Here is a 14,062-nt window from a genome sequence, read left to right as displayed (position 1 = left end):
CCCCCCCCCCCTTCCCATGTTTCTGTTGACAGGGTCATTTGGTCCCACTCCCCCTTTGGCCGTTTTGGCTCCTCCTCTGCTTGGAACCTGATCCATTCTAGAGGCCCCATTGTCCCTTGGCACAAGATTATCTGGTTTGCAGGTCACATTCCCCATCAGAAAACTCCACTCAACCAATTCCTTGAAACTATCTTTTCGATCTTGCCCGTATCAATGAGGAAGCTGCAACATATGAGCACACTCCTTTCTCTCCCGAGACTCTGTATAAGTGAATGAGCTGCTACTTCCGTGATATACAAACTTATGCTCCCAAGAACCTATAGAGTGCGGCCATAACACAGACATATTAGTGCTTTAATAATAGCTTTCAGATACTTTTTGCCAGTTGCCACTGGAACTGTTTTCCTCTTGAACTGTTTCAAGCTTTTGGATTGTTTACATTGACCAGAAACTATTATTGGCTCTTAGAAATAATAATACAGATCACTCATATTGTCACACTAACATGTCGAATTTTTTCAGGTTGCTTCTCAATATTACCTGCAACAGACCTTGTTCCTGGTGATATTGTTGAAGTAGGAGGTGCGTTGGTAACAAGTAATTTAAGGAATTATGATTTTCAGTTGGTTCTGAATCTGATCTATGTTGATTGCCTTGCATTGGGGAGTAACATGAAATTTCATTTTTTTTTTTGCCTCCCCATGGAATAGTTGGATGCAAAATTCCTGCAGATATGAGAATGATTGAGATGCTAAGTACGCATCTACGTGTTGACCAGGCAATTCTTACAGGTATAACCTCTCTCTCTCTCTCTGATGTCTCTTTGTTGTAGATACATTATTTATATGGCTTAAAAAGCTAGTCAGTTGTTACTCAAGCAAGTCTTCTAAAAGAAGTTACAGGAAGGGAAACAGCAAAATGGAAACATGCCGAAGGATGCTATGGCTTCTCTTAGTAAAGGGGTGGGTTTTTCAGGAGTGATTATATGTTCAATTTATGTCAGTAATGGGGGACTGCTTATCAATTATCATACCCAATTGTAATGGAATTTGATTGATTGTTTCGAGGATTGGATTAGTTTTAATTGGATTTAGCAATTGTTGAAGTCCCAGACTCCTAAGTGGTACGTGGTTAAAACAGTTTGTGTCTCTTTCTCTCTGCTTCTTTTCTTCTTCCCTTTTCCCCGACCTCCACAGTCCACTGCGTTTTTTCCCTTTGCTTTTAACCAATTCTTATCCATCATTTGGACAGATCAATCTGTCTCCATCTCTTGTCTTTACAACCTATAAATCAGGTTCTTATCTGTTTACGAAACATGCGTTTTAGTCGTAAAAAAATGGGACTTTAAGTTTAAGCCCATGCTGCATCTGTATGATTTGTGTACTGCTTGTGTATGTTGAAGTCACGAATCAGAGATTTGTTTGCTTGTTTCACAATGTTGTTATGTGGTAAATTTGTTGTTTGCTAGATAGCATTTTTATAAATTCACCTTGATGTACATTTTGTTGTGTTCTGGATTGGAGGGTGCTTCTTGTTTGATTTAAACTTGGGTATTTGCTTGCTTTGGAGTACTTACTTTTATGTGCATTTTTGTTTGTGGCTGTTCTTTGGGAACATATGATTGATTATTCATCTAAGATGGGTTGGCTTGGGCCTTCTATTTTATTTCATCGAGGAGTTGAGAACTAGATGAAATTTAGCAAATCATGGATTACTAATTGTAGCAAATATGGTTTTATTATTTCTAATATTTATACTAATTATGATTATACTTTTTTTTTAAAAAATTAAATTCAGTTGTTTATGCTACTTCTTCTTCCAGTGCGTACTTCAGTCATTGTCAGATTAATTAACTAGAAATTAAAGAAAGAGAAATGATAGTGCAATCCCAGCTTGTTGCATTTGTAAGTCTGTTGTGGTTCATATCTCAAACTTAGTTTCAATACATTTCTTGACACTAACAAATAGCTACTGACCAGTTTCTCTGTCAAAATGAAGAAAAGGAAAGAAAACAATGCTCTGATTAGAAGACAGTGTCAGAGGGAAAACAAGAATATCTGACAATGAAGTTGGAAAAGGCCAGCAAGTGTATCATAACATTGCTTGAGAAATGGAGCTAAATATCTGTATTCCCAATAGCATTGGATTTCCACAATCCACATGCACTTAACATTTGAAGACTTAGGCTTCTCAATTTCAAATTGACCCTCTTGGGTTGTACTATTTGCTGGTTTTGACTTTTGAGTTGTATAAGGATACAAGTTCCAAAGCCTAGTGTCAAATGTAAGGTTGGTTACAAAGAAACTGCTGTCCCAAGTCCCAACAGGCTTAATTTGGCGGTTGACTCTCTTGTCATTGAGTCATTGATAACTAATCAACTTTCATTGCCAGTAAGAGTATTTCAGATAATATCCTCCTTTGTAATGAGATAGTTAGAGGGTTTGACAGAAAATGTCATTCACGAGCTGCTCTCATGAAGATTGACATCCACAAAGCCTTTGAATCTTTGTAGTGGTATTATTTTTTTTAAGGTTCTGCATAAGATGGCTTTCCTCCAGTGTTGGATCCATCATTGTATCTGCTCTCTGTGCTTTTTAGTGCTTGTCAATGGTAGTCCAATTTGTTACTTTGCCTGTACTATGGGTATCCGACAGGGCTGTCCTCGCTCTCTGCTCATCTTCGCCCTTGGACTTGAAGCCCTCTCTAGAAGCATCTAGCGTTGTACACATTAGCACCTTATATTTCCCATCGCAAAGTGCTAGGCTCTTAATCTCTCTCACCAAAGGTTCTAAAACTCGGGAACGGTCACGGGATTGGTCAAGGCCAATACTGTTCCGATGCCAATCCTGATTGTGTTGGACAGATCTAACCCCCTTTTTTAAAATCAATTTTTATTATGATTTTACCCTTGGACCATACATGTGTATCGGGATAGGAAAGGTCAGAATCGGGGATCGGTCAAGGCCGATACCTTTTTGATCCGGCTGATGCTGACCGATCTGATCCGAGTTTTAGAACCATGCTCTCACATAGCTTTACCTTTCTGATCCGGCCGATGCTGACCGATTTGATCCAAGTTTTAGAACCATGCTCTCACCTGGCTTTCATGGATGATCTCATGAGCTTCTCCAAAGAGAACTTAGTTTCTCTTGACAGTATTATGTTTTGTTTGCAAAATTTTGAGAGGTTGTTGGGCCTTCATATAAACCCTTCCAAATCTCTCTTGTTCTTGGCTAGTCTTTGATGTCGTCAAGGTCAGTTTGATTGAGAAGATTAGGTTCTCCATTGGTCATCTCCAGGTCAAGTATTTGGGCTTGCCTTTGATTTCGGCAAGTTTGATATCCCACCTTTGCACTCTTATGCTGGAACTTATTCGTAAGAAACTTCAGCTCTGGAGAGGCAAGCTTAATGCAGGAGTAGATTACAAGAAATAAACTACCCCCAGTGAACCCCGGCAGGTTATAACCCCAAGAACTTATGACCCACAGAACTTAATAACCCACACAAGACCCAACAAAACAAATCCCAAAAATTAACAACCTCCATGGGTGGAATTACAATCAAAGATACTTAAGAAACAAAACCATAAATAAGACCAGGAAACAAGGAAATAAGACCATCAAATAAACCCCCAAGGATATAATACCCATATAGGAGCAAAACCAGCCCAAAACCCAACCTGATAGGAGAGAGAAAGACCTCCTATAGAGCTGGAGAGAGAAAGGTGCGGCCCGGTCTGTAGGGCTCCAATTGAGCTACAAATTTGGTCGATTGTAGGGCCCACCAAGGGTATAAAAACCCCCAAATATGAAGAGCTTCTAATGGCTGGTTATGGAGTTATGCGCTTTTTTTATTTTCAGACCTAGGAGAGAGAATGTGTAGAATTCTGTAGGAACAACAACTTGTCTTCTACAGATAACCTTTAAGAGAGGATCGATTGATCTTCTTAGAGTATAGAACCAATCCTCCAAAGGATCTACAAATCAGATCTCAGACTTGGGCAGCAATGAGGGTCGATTGGCTTCAAGAACAAGAACTCTTTGGCTGACCAATTCTGATTTTGAATGCTTTAACAGGTCTGAACTTCTAATAACAGTAAACAGAAAATAGAAAGGAAATAAAATGATTAAAGTAAAGAAGAAATGAGGGAGTGGGAGAGGAGGTGACTATCTCGGCCCGGGCTTCTCACCCACAGCTATCCCGGCTGATCTAAGTAATTGATTGCAAATCTTCTTTATTTAAATCTAAGTAATATCAGTGCATAGGCTCCTCTATTTAAAGATGACAGAATTACAATCATACCTTGACTAGGAGCTAGTTTTCAAATAGGATTAGACACTCCTACTACAACTAGGACTTCAAATAGAACTAGGACTATACTTCTAACTCCAACATGGAGTAGGACTGACTAACTAATAGTCCATATAGAACATTACACTTGATGGGCCCCATGGGCCTTTATTGAATTAAAACAACTTAAATAAAAGCTGAATATAAATCCCGTTTTCCTACCTTCTACCCATATTTTAGACCCATTAAAGTGGCCCATTTCAAAGAAAACCCATGGGATCAAAGGCCCAACACATATATAACACAACCCAAGGCTTATTTGCAATAAAATAAGCCCAAGTGATTTATCTACATCAAAGCTTCTCTCTTATGTGGGTCAGTTTGAGTTGATCAGATCAATCTTCTAGTCATGTTATATCTACTGGTCTGGTATCTTAAGGTTGCCTTAGTCCATCATCAAGGAGTTGGAGTCCCTTATGTCTTCATTCCTATGGAAATGTTATGAATCCTCTAGAGTCAAGATTCCTTCATCCTACCAGCTAGGTTTCTGTTTGTCTTCCCAAGGATGAGGGTAGTTTTGGCATGAGAAGAATCAAAGAGGTTAATTCAGTTGGAATTCTCAAGCTTGTGGCTAAGAAAAAAATATCTGGGTTGACTGTGTAACACCCCCAAAACCAGCCTAGGAGTAAGGGTTGTCACTCAACCATAGGATCGGAAGCGGTTTAGCTAGTGAACCTTCCCTTTACCCATACTTTCATAGTCTCAATCAATCCTCATCATTAACACAAGTATACACAATGGAAAACTTAATTTAATGACTGTTATCATAAGTAGTGTGTTGCTGGAACCACAACTAAAAGTAAAACTTCCAAATACGTCTCAATAGGGGTCTCCAAATCAAAATACAACTTAAAACTTAAATATCTAAAGTTTACATTATTCCAACGAAGTACTCAATAATCCAAATAAAGCTTTATAAATAAAAAGTTTTCTTTAGGTTTGGGGATCATGCCCCCCTTGATGTTCAATGTACAACCCACCCAGGCAAAGCTCCAGCTCACAATCATCTGGAAGATTAACAAAGGGGTAAGCTTGGAAAAAGCTTAGCAAGAGAAGGGGAAACAAAACCATATATAGATTAAAAGCATGCACTTTAAAAATATAAAATAGGCTTTTGTGTCAACATTTAATTTATAGTTCAAATCAAAATAACGCATTTGAAAACTAACATGCTATGCTAATTAAAGTCACACATAATGCAGTAAATATACCCCCCCTCCCCCCCAAAAAAAAATCTTACGATATATATTCACTTCTATTGCCTTAAATCATTTTGTGAGGTTTACTCAAAGTAAACTACCAATAACATAAAGAAACCTAAAGCAAGGGGTCAGTAGCTTTGGCTCACGGTAGTCTGGTGAAAATTTTTGCCTTTATGTAGCGGTCTGCCTCACCATCTTCGCACTTTGACCCAATCCGATTGACCCAATGACCTAGAAGTCAATGGGAGACTCACGTAGTCTGGTACAAGGTTCCTATGGAGGGAAAACACTTGCCCTTATGTAGTGGTCCGTCTCACATGTTCTAAACTCGCCCCAACAATCAATCCCTGTTGGGAAGGATAGCAGTCCAAGAATAACAATTCATCCAAAAATAACTATGGCAGATACTGAATTTAATACACCAATAAACATTCATGCATCGGTTCATGGTAAAACAATAAATGTTCCAAAACATTCACACCATTTAAATCACATTATTTCATAAAATAGTAAATAAAAAGTAAGTTTATGTAAAATAGTACAAAAAGGTTCTATTAGTTCCACTTACCAGATGTCGCTCCAAATACTGATCTTGTCGACGACATTACCAATAAATTTCCTCCTATAAACAAGCATATATTCATCCTCAGTACAATTCCTATCATGATTCTACATTGATTACCACATTTCCCCCCCTCTAATTCTTTCCTACGTTATATTGTTATAATTCTATCGGTAACCATATCGGTCTGAGAAATACTCACATTTCAACTCCTTAACCATCTCCAATTCTACAATGATATTCACCCTTTACTAAGATCTCCTTCAAAAATCATAACTAAAATCAAAGGTTACATCTGTATTTTATATGCAACTAAACTGACATACATAGTCTGCCAGAAAATCTATGCAACAGGAAATAAAAATGCGTAATTATATCTTCCAATATCCAAATCATTCCTCCCTTTTCTAGATTGAATTATACTCATAGAGGATAATATCTAAATATAGCGGGGCCAAAATCTGAGTCTTTCGTGGTTTAACCATAAGGTCCAACTTATGATTCTAGATTCACACAATCTGTGCTCCAATAGTACAAGATGCACAAGTCATACGTAATAACACCAATTTAATTCAGGCTTTCTCCCAACATAAACTAGACTCATTAAGCTTCAATATATCCAAAAATCACGACGAAAAACAACTCCAACTCCCCATCCCCAAAGATGTTAGTTGTAAAGTGGGGCACACCAATATTTAAGGAGTAAATAAAATCCCCAAGTATAAAATCCCCTAAAATGCAAGGACAGAGGCTTGAATCCTAGACATCCCACTCGTTAAAGTCACAAACACTAAGCCAACTGTTGGCTTGTTTGTTCGATCCACAAAAATTGGTGTTTTTAACTCAATATCAGCTACACTGTCAATACACATAATAAGTCCTTACTACGACCATACACCTACCACAATGACCAGCCCATAAGAGCGCCAATCAACTCATTGGATCAATAACTCATCTCGAATCAAGTGATCGTGCATCAAAGTCGTAGTCTTCAGTTGGTCCCCGACTCAGAACCTGCAATGAAAAGTCCAAATTAACCCTCATTTTTCAGGTGCGAGTATTACAGAGTGGTTCTTTTTTGGTCCTCTTTGCAATGATTCTATTTGGACTGCTCCTTCTAATTCTGATGCTTCCTGGGTTTGGCATAAAATTCTAAAGCTTAGGTCTATTGCTCTTGGGGCCATTTCCTGCAATATTGATGATGGGACCTCCACCTTCCTTTGGCTTGATCATTGGCAACCAATGAGGGTTCTCCTTCATGCAGTTGGTGCTACAACCATTTACGGTTTGGGATTTTCCAAAGTCCATGGTTGTAGATATCATTAGCCATAATGATTGGCCCCCCCTGCCCGGGTCATCCTCCTCTCCCCAATTAGATGCCATATGGAATGCCTCATCTTCCATTCCTAGAAGGCCTCATGGTAGGGGAGATAAGTTGTTTGGTCTGCATTTTATTTGGGCCTTTTTAGCTCCAAAGCAGCTTGGGACTTCATTAGATCTCGCGGGCCCTTATCCCCTTGGCACGAGTTAGTGTGGTTCATAGGCAATATTTCTTTACAGTTCCACTGTTTGGCGGGTTCTCTCCAACTACCTTCTAACACAGGTTTTTCTCATCCGCCGTTAGATCCCAGTCTCTCCTTCTTGCTGCCTCTGTTGGAATGCTCGCGAAGATGGGGATCATCACTTTTTTTCTTGCCCATGTTTCACCTCCATGTGGAGAAGGGCTCCTTGCAAATTGTTGGTCAAGAGGCTGAAGAATCTGAGTGGACATGTCCTTTGCTGATAAATCTCTCTGTGATGTTGTGGGTAAGCTTGAATGACAAGGTTTTTTCTGTAGATTGTTCTTATGAGGACGTTATTGCTCCTCCTTTGTTTTATTTGAAGCCGTTGGGTGTGTTCTGGAGTATTTGACCGACTCTTAAGAGATTTAATTTGCTTTTGTATGCTTGCATGAATGTTTATTTTCTTGTTTGCATCTGGCACCTTGATTAAGTGTTTACTATTTAATTTTCCTGAAAATATTTAGCATTCTTTTTCTTATCATTGCTTGCACTTTTCCACTATTACATTCCTGAATATTAAGTTTCTTAGGTAGATTCTGTTCTTCTGGTTGATGAGGCTGGGATTTCTATGCATTTGGTCATGATTTAATTAGTGACCAAAGTATTGTTTGATGATGACAAGGTGAGAGCTGCTCCGTTGAGAAAGACCTTGAATCCACTGTAGCAGCAAACGCTGTGTATCAAGACAAGACGAACATTCTATTCTCGGTAAATATTTAACATTTGCCTTTAGAATATAAGTGATAAACCATGGGTTGTTGGGTACTTCTTGTATTCTATTTGTATCTCAAATGTGGATTCTGTTGATCATGTTGAGATTGTGTGTTGGGGACATCTTACCCATTTGTCTTCTTTGAATCTTTGCTCTCGTCTGTGAGTTCTTTTTTTCCCTTACAGCATTCAGTGAGTGCGGTTAGGCATAAGAATGGGAGACAATCTTTTGGGAGAAATTAATGAAACATGGAGCTGTAATGAGAAATCTAACAGGTTGATGTTGCAGATGTATAAAGCACAAGTAGATCTCTAAATGATGAAGCTGTCGTTAGCTGTCACCATAGTGGGCATCAATGGCTTGAGCTATATCAGGTTTGGTTGCAATGATAATTCATAGTTGTCAAGGCGGCTTTGTCTGGACTGGTGCCTTGGTCCCCTAGGCGGCGCCTTGCTGTTGTTGCCTTAATTTTGCCCCCTTGACCGTCTTAGTTCGCCTTGGTGCCGTAACAACTATGGGTGATATGGTTATATAGATGATATGGTTATATAGGGAGGTCTACAGCTGCCAGAGTGGGACGTGGCTCAGGATTGCTCATTTTTACTTCCAGCATTTCTCTGAATTTGAAAGTTCACTTAGTAGGTTTCTATACCAAGGCTCAATCCAATCAAGTCTGTAATGTCTACCAATTTCGCCATATCTCCCTTTGTTTTGAGGCTAGGATCTTATTGTAATGATGAGCACATTGAACTGTCCATTTGGCTGAGAGCCCTTACAGCCCTGGCACAACAACGCAATTATCAGGGGGCGCGCTCTAACACTAAGCTAATAGCTCGTTGTGCGGACCTCCTGCTGGGGAATAGGCTGTTTAGATCACCCATTGAAGTGTGCATCATTTTTGTGACATTTGATTAGTTTATGGATGTACATGTTTCTTTTTGGGATATTTAGTAGATAAAATGCACTTATATTGCTGTATTTCAATAACCATGATATCTTAAAATGCACTTATATTGCTGTATCCAATAACCATGTATTTCTTAAATCCATCTACTATTAGATGGTTACCGTACAGTATACACTTTCTGTTAGAAATTGTATCTCCAATGGAGATGTCATTCACCTCCCCTTAAAAAAAACCTTGTATTTCATTGCCTTTGTTCATTTTGTACTTTCTGAGTTTGTGTTCAAAACAGGCCTGGGTTGCTCAATAATTCATAGGTATGAATATTGATGAAATCTAGCTTTTGCCGAATGACAGGGTACAGTACTAGTTGCTGGTAGAGCGAGAGCGGTCGTTATTGGAGTTGGCTCTAACACTGCCATGGGGAGTATACGTGATGCAATGCTAAGAGCAGAAGATGTAAGTATAACTTTAGTTTTCCATTAGACAGCTATACATTTTCTTTTTCTGAAGTTTACCTGCTGTTATATATTTTTCTTGTTCTTTTTTTGTTTTTGTTTGTTTTTTTGTTTTTTTAATATTATATTCATTATTTTGTGAAACTAATTCGTGCCTCAAATTAATTCTTATCTTCCCATTTTTTAATTATTCCTGTATTGGGATAGTTCCTGGTATGAATTGTTTGTCAGTGGATTTTCCTTTGTCCCTTCACTGACCACTATCTTTAGGTTGCATTAGGTTTCTTTCCCATGTGCTGTGGCTGGTGGGAAAGGGGAAAGGAAGGAAAATAATATGGTCATTTGGTTTCTTTATAAGAGGAAGAGGGGGAGGGGGGAACTGTTGGGGAAACACATTCTCTCAAATATTGTCACACCCATCTCATGCAAAAGATGGGAATTGAAAATTGGGGGAAGGAGCAATGGAATTCTGAAAAGCAAAGCGTCCACAACTGCCTCCCTTTCTTCCCATGGCTGTATGATAGGGCTCTCACCAAACTCACCACACTTTAGTACTTTACCCTATTCCCCCCTCTCTTACTCACCCGCAAAATAAAAATCCTCTTTTCTCTATAGTTCACTTCCCATGTCAATAGCTGTAACTTGGGTTCTTCAGCTTGACACTTCCTGCCTTCTCTTAAGCAGTGCATCCCGAAAGTAATGCCCCAACATAGTTGTCAAGTCGTTGCCTAAGTATCGCCTAGGAGACGCCTTAGGCATCCAGGTGCCTTGGGTGCCTTTGTCGCCTTGCGTCCAGGACCCCTCCAACGCCTTGGGTTGTCTAGATGCCGTGTCAACTATGATGCCCAACTCAATTCTAGCTGTTGCTGGTAATCAACTCTGTTTTCTTATTGCATATTGATTTGTTCGGTGCCACAAAAAAAGGGAAATGAAAATCCGGCACCAAAAAATGATTTCTCTTCGCTCTACAAAACAACCAAACACAGCCTTCAATTCTCAGATTCTGCTCTCTTTGTTTTGAATTGTTTTTCCCCTATTCTGGTCATGGATTTCTGTCTTAGACATCTTTCTAAACCTGTTTTCTTGATGTTCATTCAGGTCTAGGTTGATTTTCCATTGTTTCTGTTGGGTATACTGTAGTATTTAAACATAGAATTTGGGTTGCTTATTCTGGGTGGTGTATTAGTTCTGTTTCAGAAACATTAGAAATTTAGAATCACATTAAGCTAATAAGTGGGTTTTGATATTTTTGGAGTTTGAAAGCACTCAGTTGCAATTCTAAAGGTACTTGACTTGCATCGATTGGATAATTTGAATATTATCTGCTTTTTTACCATACAGATACGGTAATAATTTCTGAGTCCAATTCTCGTCATTTCTGTTTATTGATTTTGAGATGCCTTTGGTTTAGGAGCTTAACCTTAAATCCTCTATTGATTTGAATTCATATTAAGTTCTCTGGAGCAGATTAAACAAGTGTTGGTACTGTTCACCCTGGGATGGTTTCATGATTAGCCTTTACACTATTCTTTGCTTTGAGTGCGCTCATTTGAGTGCTAATGGGTTTCATTTTCCCTTTCATGCATCATGAACATTTACTGATCCATAATATTATTTGTTGCAGGAAGTTACACCATTGAAAAAGAAACTTGATGAATTTGGTACTTTCTTGGCCAAGGTGATCATTTATTATCTCCCTCACCAATCTAACTCTCCTCAGTGTTGATTTGCATTAACGTCTTGAAAAGTGAATACCACCAAAGAAAACATTGGTATGTAATGCACCTGTGTTTCATGTTCTGAGTTGGCCTCAAATAAATTAGGAAATTTAAACAACACTTTTATAGTGAATCCCAAGTAGTTGCGAAAAGGTTGAAAGGGACAAACCATGAAGGATTCAGGCTTCTAAAGCAATTAAAAAAATACTGGCAGAAAGAAGCACTGAAGACTTACTAACAATAGAAGAGTGTCCATGGGAGGACCATGTTTTAGAAAGATAACCTCCTCCACAAGTTCTTCACTAAAATTTCTTGCCAATCGTATTCAGCTGGTCATTGACTCGTTGGTCAGTGCTAATCAGTCAGCTTGTATCTCCGGAAGAAGCATTGTTGATAACATCATCTTGTGTCATGAAATTGTCAGAGGGTTTGATAGCAAATCCCATTCCCCCGCTACTCTTCTGAAGATTAACATCCACAAGGCCTTCGATATCCATTAAATGGGATTTCATCTCTAACGTCCTTCTACAAATTTCCTTCCCCCCTCATTCGTCCACTGGATTACATCCTGCATCCTCCCCCTGCTTCTTTGTCCTTGTCAATGGCAGCCCCGTTGGCTACTTTCCTTCCTCGGTGGGCATCAAGGAAGCCTCTTTCCTCTCTCCCCTTTCCTCTTTTTGGATCTTGAAGTTCTCTCCAGATCGATTCAATCCACCACCGACTTCCATCTTATCTCTCCCATTCCCAGGTGCAAACCCCTCCTTCTCAACCATCTCACTTTTGCCTATTATCTCATGATCTTCTCTAAGGCTGATCCTTTATCCATCTCAACCATCATGTCCTCCCTCCATCTCTTCGAAAACCTCTCAGGCCTTCACATCAACCTTCTTAAATCCCGTATTTTCCTCGCTGGTTTTCCTAAAACTTCCAAAGCTCGTCTACTTGAGCTTACTAGATTCACTTTGGGTTCTCTTCTTGTCAGATATCTTGGGCTTACCCTCATCACTGTTAGGCTTACTAACCACCATTGTACCACCGTGTTGGACCTCATGAAGAAAAGACTCCAACTATGGAAAGGTAAACTCCTCTCCTATGCGGGTCGTCTGGAGCTCTCCAGATCTGTGCTCCAATCTATGTACCTATATTGGTCCGGAATTTTTGTTATTCCTTGCTCCATAATCTAAGTTGTAGAGTCTCTTCTCAGCTCCCTCCTTTGGAAAGGAATGGACACTAAAAAATTCCTCCAACCTCTTAGCTGGGCTTTTGTTTGCCTCCCCAAATCCAAAGGAGGTTTTGGGCCTCTGAAGAATCCAAGAGGTCAATTATGCAAGTGTCCTTTGGCTCATATGGAAGATTGTTTTCAAGCATAATAGTATCTGGGTCTTTTGGGTCTAATCCTATCTCCTCATAATTAAATCCCTCTGGACCGTTTCTCCTCCATCCAATGCCTCTTAGGTTGGCTTAAGATTCTTAGCACTAGACACGCTTGCACCATTTCTTCCTCCATCGGTGATGGCACCAAGACCTCCTTATGGCTTGATTCTTGGCACCCTTCTGGTGTTCTCCACTCCATTGTTAGTCCCGGGATTATCTATTCCTTTGGCTTTGGTAGAAATGCCATTGTTGCTTCCATCATCTCAAATGGAGTTTGGTCTCCCCCTCCCTCTCGTTCTCTCACCGATCTCTGGGCTGCCTTGCCTCCTACCCCTCCTGGCCATCACGGTAATGATGATAAAATCTCTTGGCTTCTTTCATCCACAGGCAAATTCTCCTCTTCCTCTGCCTAGGATTTTGTCAGCTTTAAGGGTACTTGTCTCTCTTGGAATAAAGTTGTCTATTTTAAAGGCCACATCCCCCACCACAACTCCACCGCGTGGCTCTCTAATTGCTTCCCCACACATGCTTTTCTTCTCTACCGTCACATCCAAGTCCCTTCCCCTCCTGTCTTTGCTGGAATGGAACTAAAAAAGTTGACCATCTCTTATTCTTCTGCCCCTTCTCCTTTGTCATCTAGAAGAGGGTCATTAGACACTGCTGGCCCCTTGATGGCTTTGTTCTCCCTTGTTGTGGCTTTGCCCTCCCTTTAGTTTTGTGGTTTTTCCCCTCCACTTGGTTGATTGCTAGCCTCCCCCCCTTTTTCCTCCCTTGTAAATTTTCTTTTCCTTTGGTCATGAATTATTTATTCATATATAAAAAAAAATGAAGAAGAAGAAGAAAAAAAGAAAAGGAAAGGCCATGCCAATAAAAAAAAAAATTAAGTTTCCTAAGATCCTCCTACAGTACCACTGATCATTCAAGAGATCCCAATGACGCACACACCAAAAGCACAAAATAGACAAAACCATGAGAAAAAGACAAAATTCCCTTTTATGGAAAGAGTCTTTGAGCCGGGAAAGCCCTACACCTTCATCTGGGAAAATTCTATTAGGTTGAACCTGAAGTTTTGATCCTTCTCAGGCTACATCAATGTTTTCTTCTCTAGCAGGACATCTCTTGATTATGCTACAGGGTGTTTGAGATGTGAATTGTGATCCAACGCAATCATGTAAGTACAACGCAACAATAGTGCAAACCCCCCCTCCCAATAAAAAAAA

At 39.6% G+C, this 14,062-nt stretch overlaps 1 protein-coding gene and 1 long non-coding RNA gene across 2 annotated transcripts in view; both read left to right on the top strand.

The window, feature by feature from the left end:
• The window catches only part of LOC122084014 (calcium-transporting ATPase 3, endoplasmic reticulum-type), a 109,765-nt gene that overhangs the window by 26,857 nt on the left and 68,846 nt on the right, over positions 1–14,062 (top strand). The window contains exons 8-12 of the mRNA XM_042651992.1: positions 523–582; positions 711–791; positions 8,299–8,384; positions 9,650–9,751; positions 11,375–11,428. Coding sequence (XP_042507926.1) covers positions 523–582; positions 711–791; positions 8,299–8,384; positions 9,650–9,751; positions 11,375–11,428 — 383 coding nt within the window. The remainder of the gene's footprint in view (positions 1–522; positions 583–710; positions 792–8,298; positions 8,385–9,649; positions 9,752–11,374; positions 11,429–14,062) is intronic.
• Positions 1,505–2,452, top strand: LOC122084015. Its single transcript, XR_006141804.1, has 2 exons — positions 1,505–1,904; positions 1,999–2,452. It is a non-coding gene; the product is annotated as an uncharacterized LOC122084015 (long non-coding RNA).

The sequence above is a fragment of the Macadamia integrifolia genome, chromosome 7, assembly GCF_013358625.1.
Source record: "Macadamia integrifolia cultivar HAES 741 chromosome 7, SCU_Mint_v3, whole genome shotgun sequence".
NCBI lineage: Eukaryota > Viridiplantae > Streptophyta > Magnoliopsida > Proteales > Proteaceae > Macadamia > Macadamia integrifolia.
The sequence above is the reverse complement of the archived record's forward strand: the minus strand, read 5'-3'. Positions and strand labels throughout refer to the sequence as shown.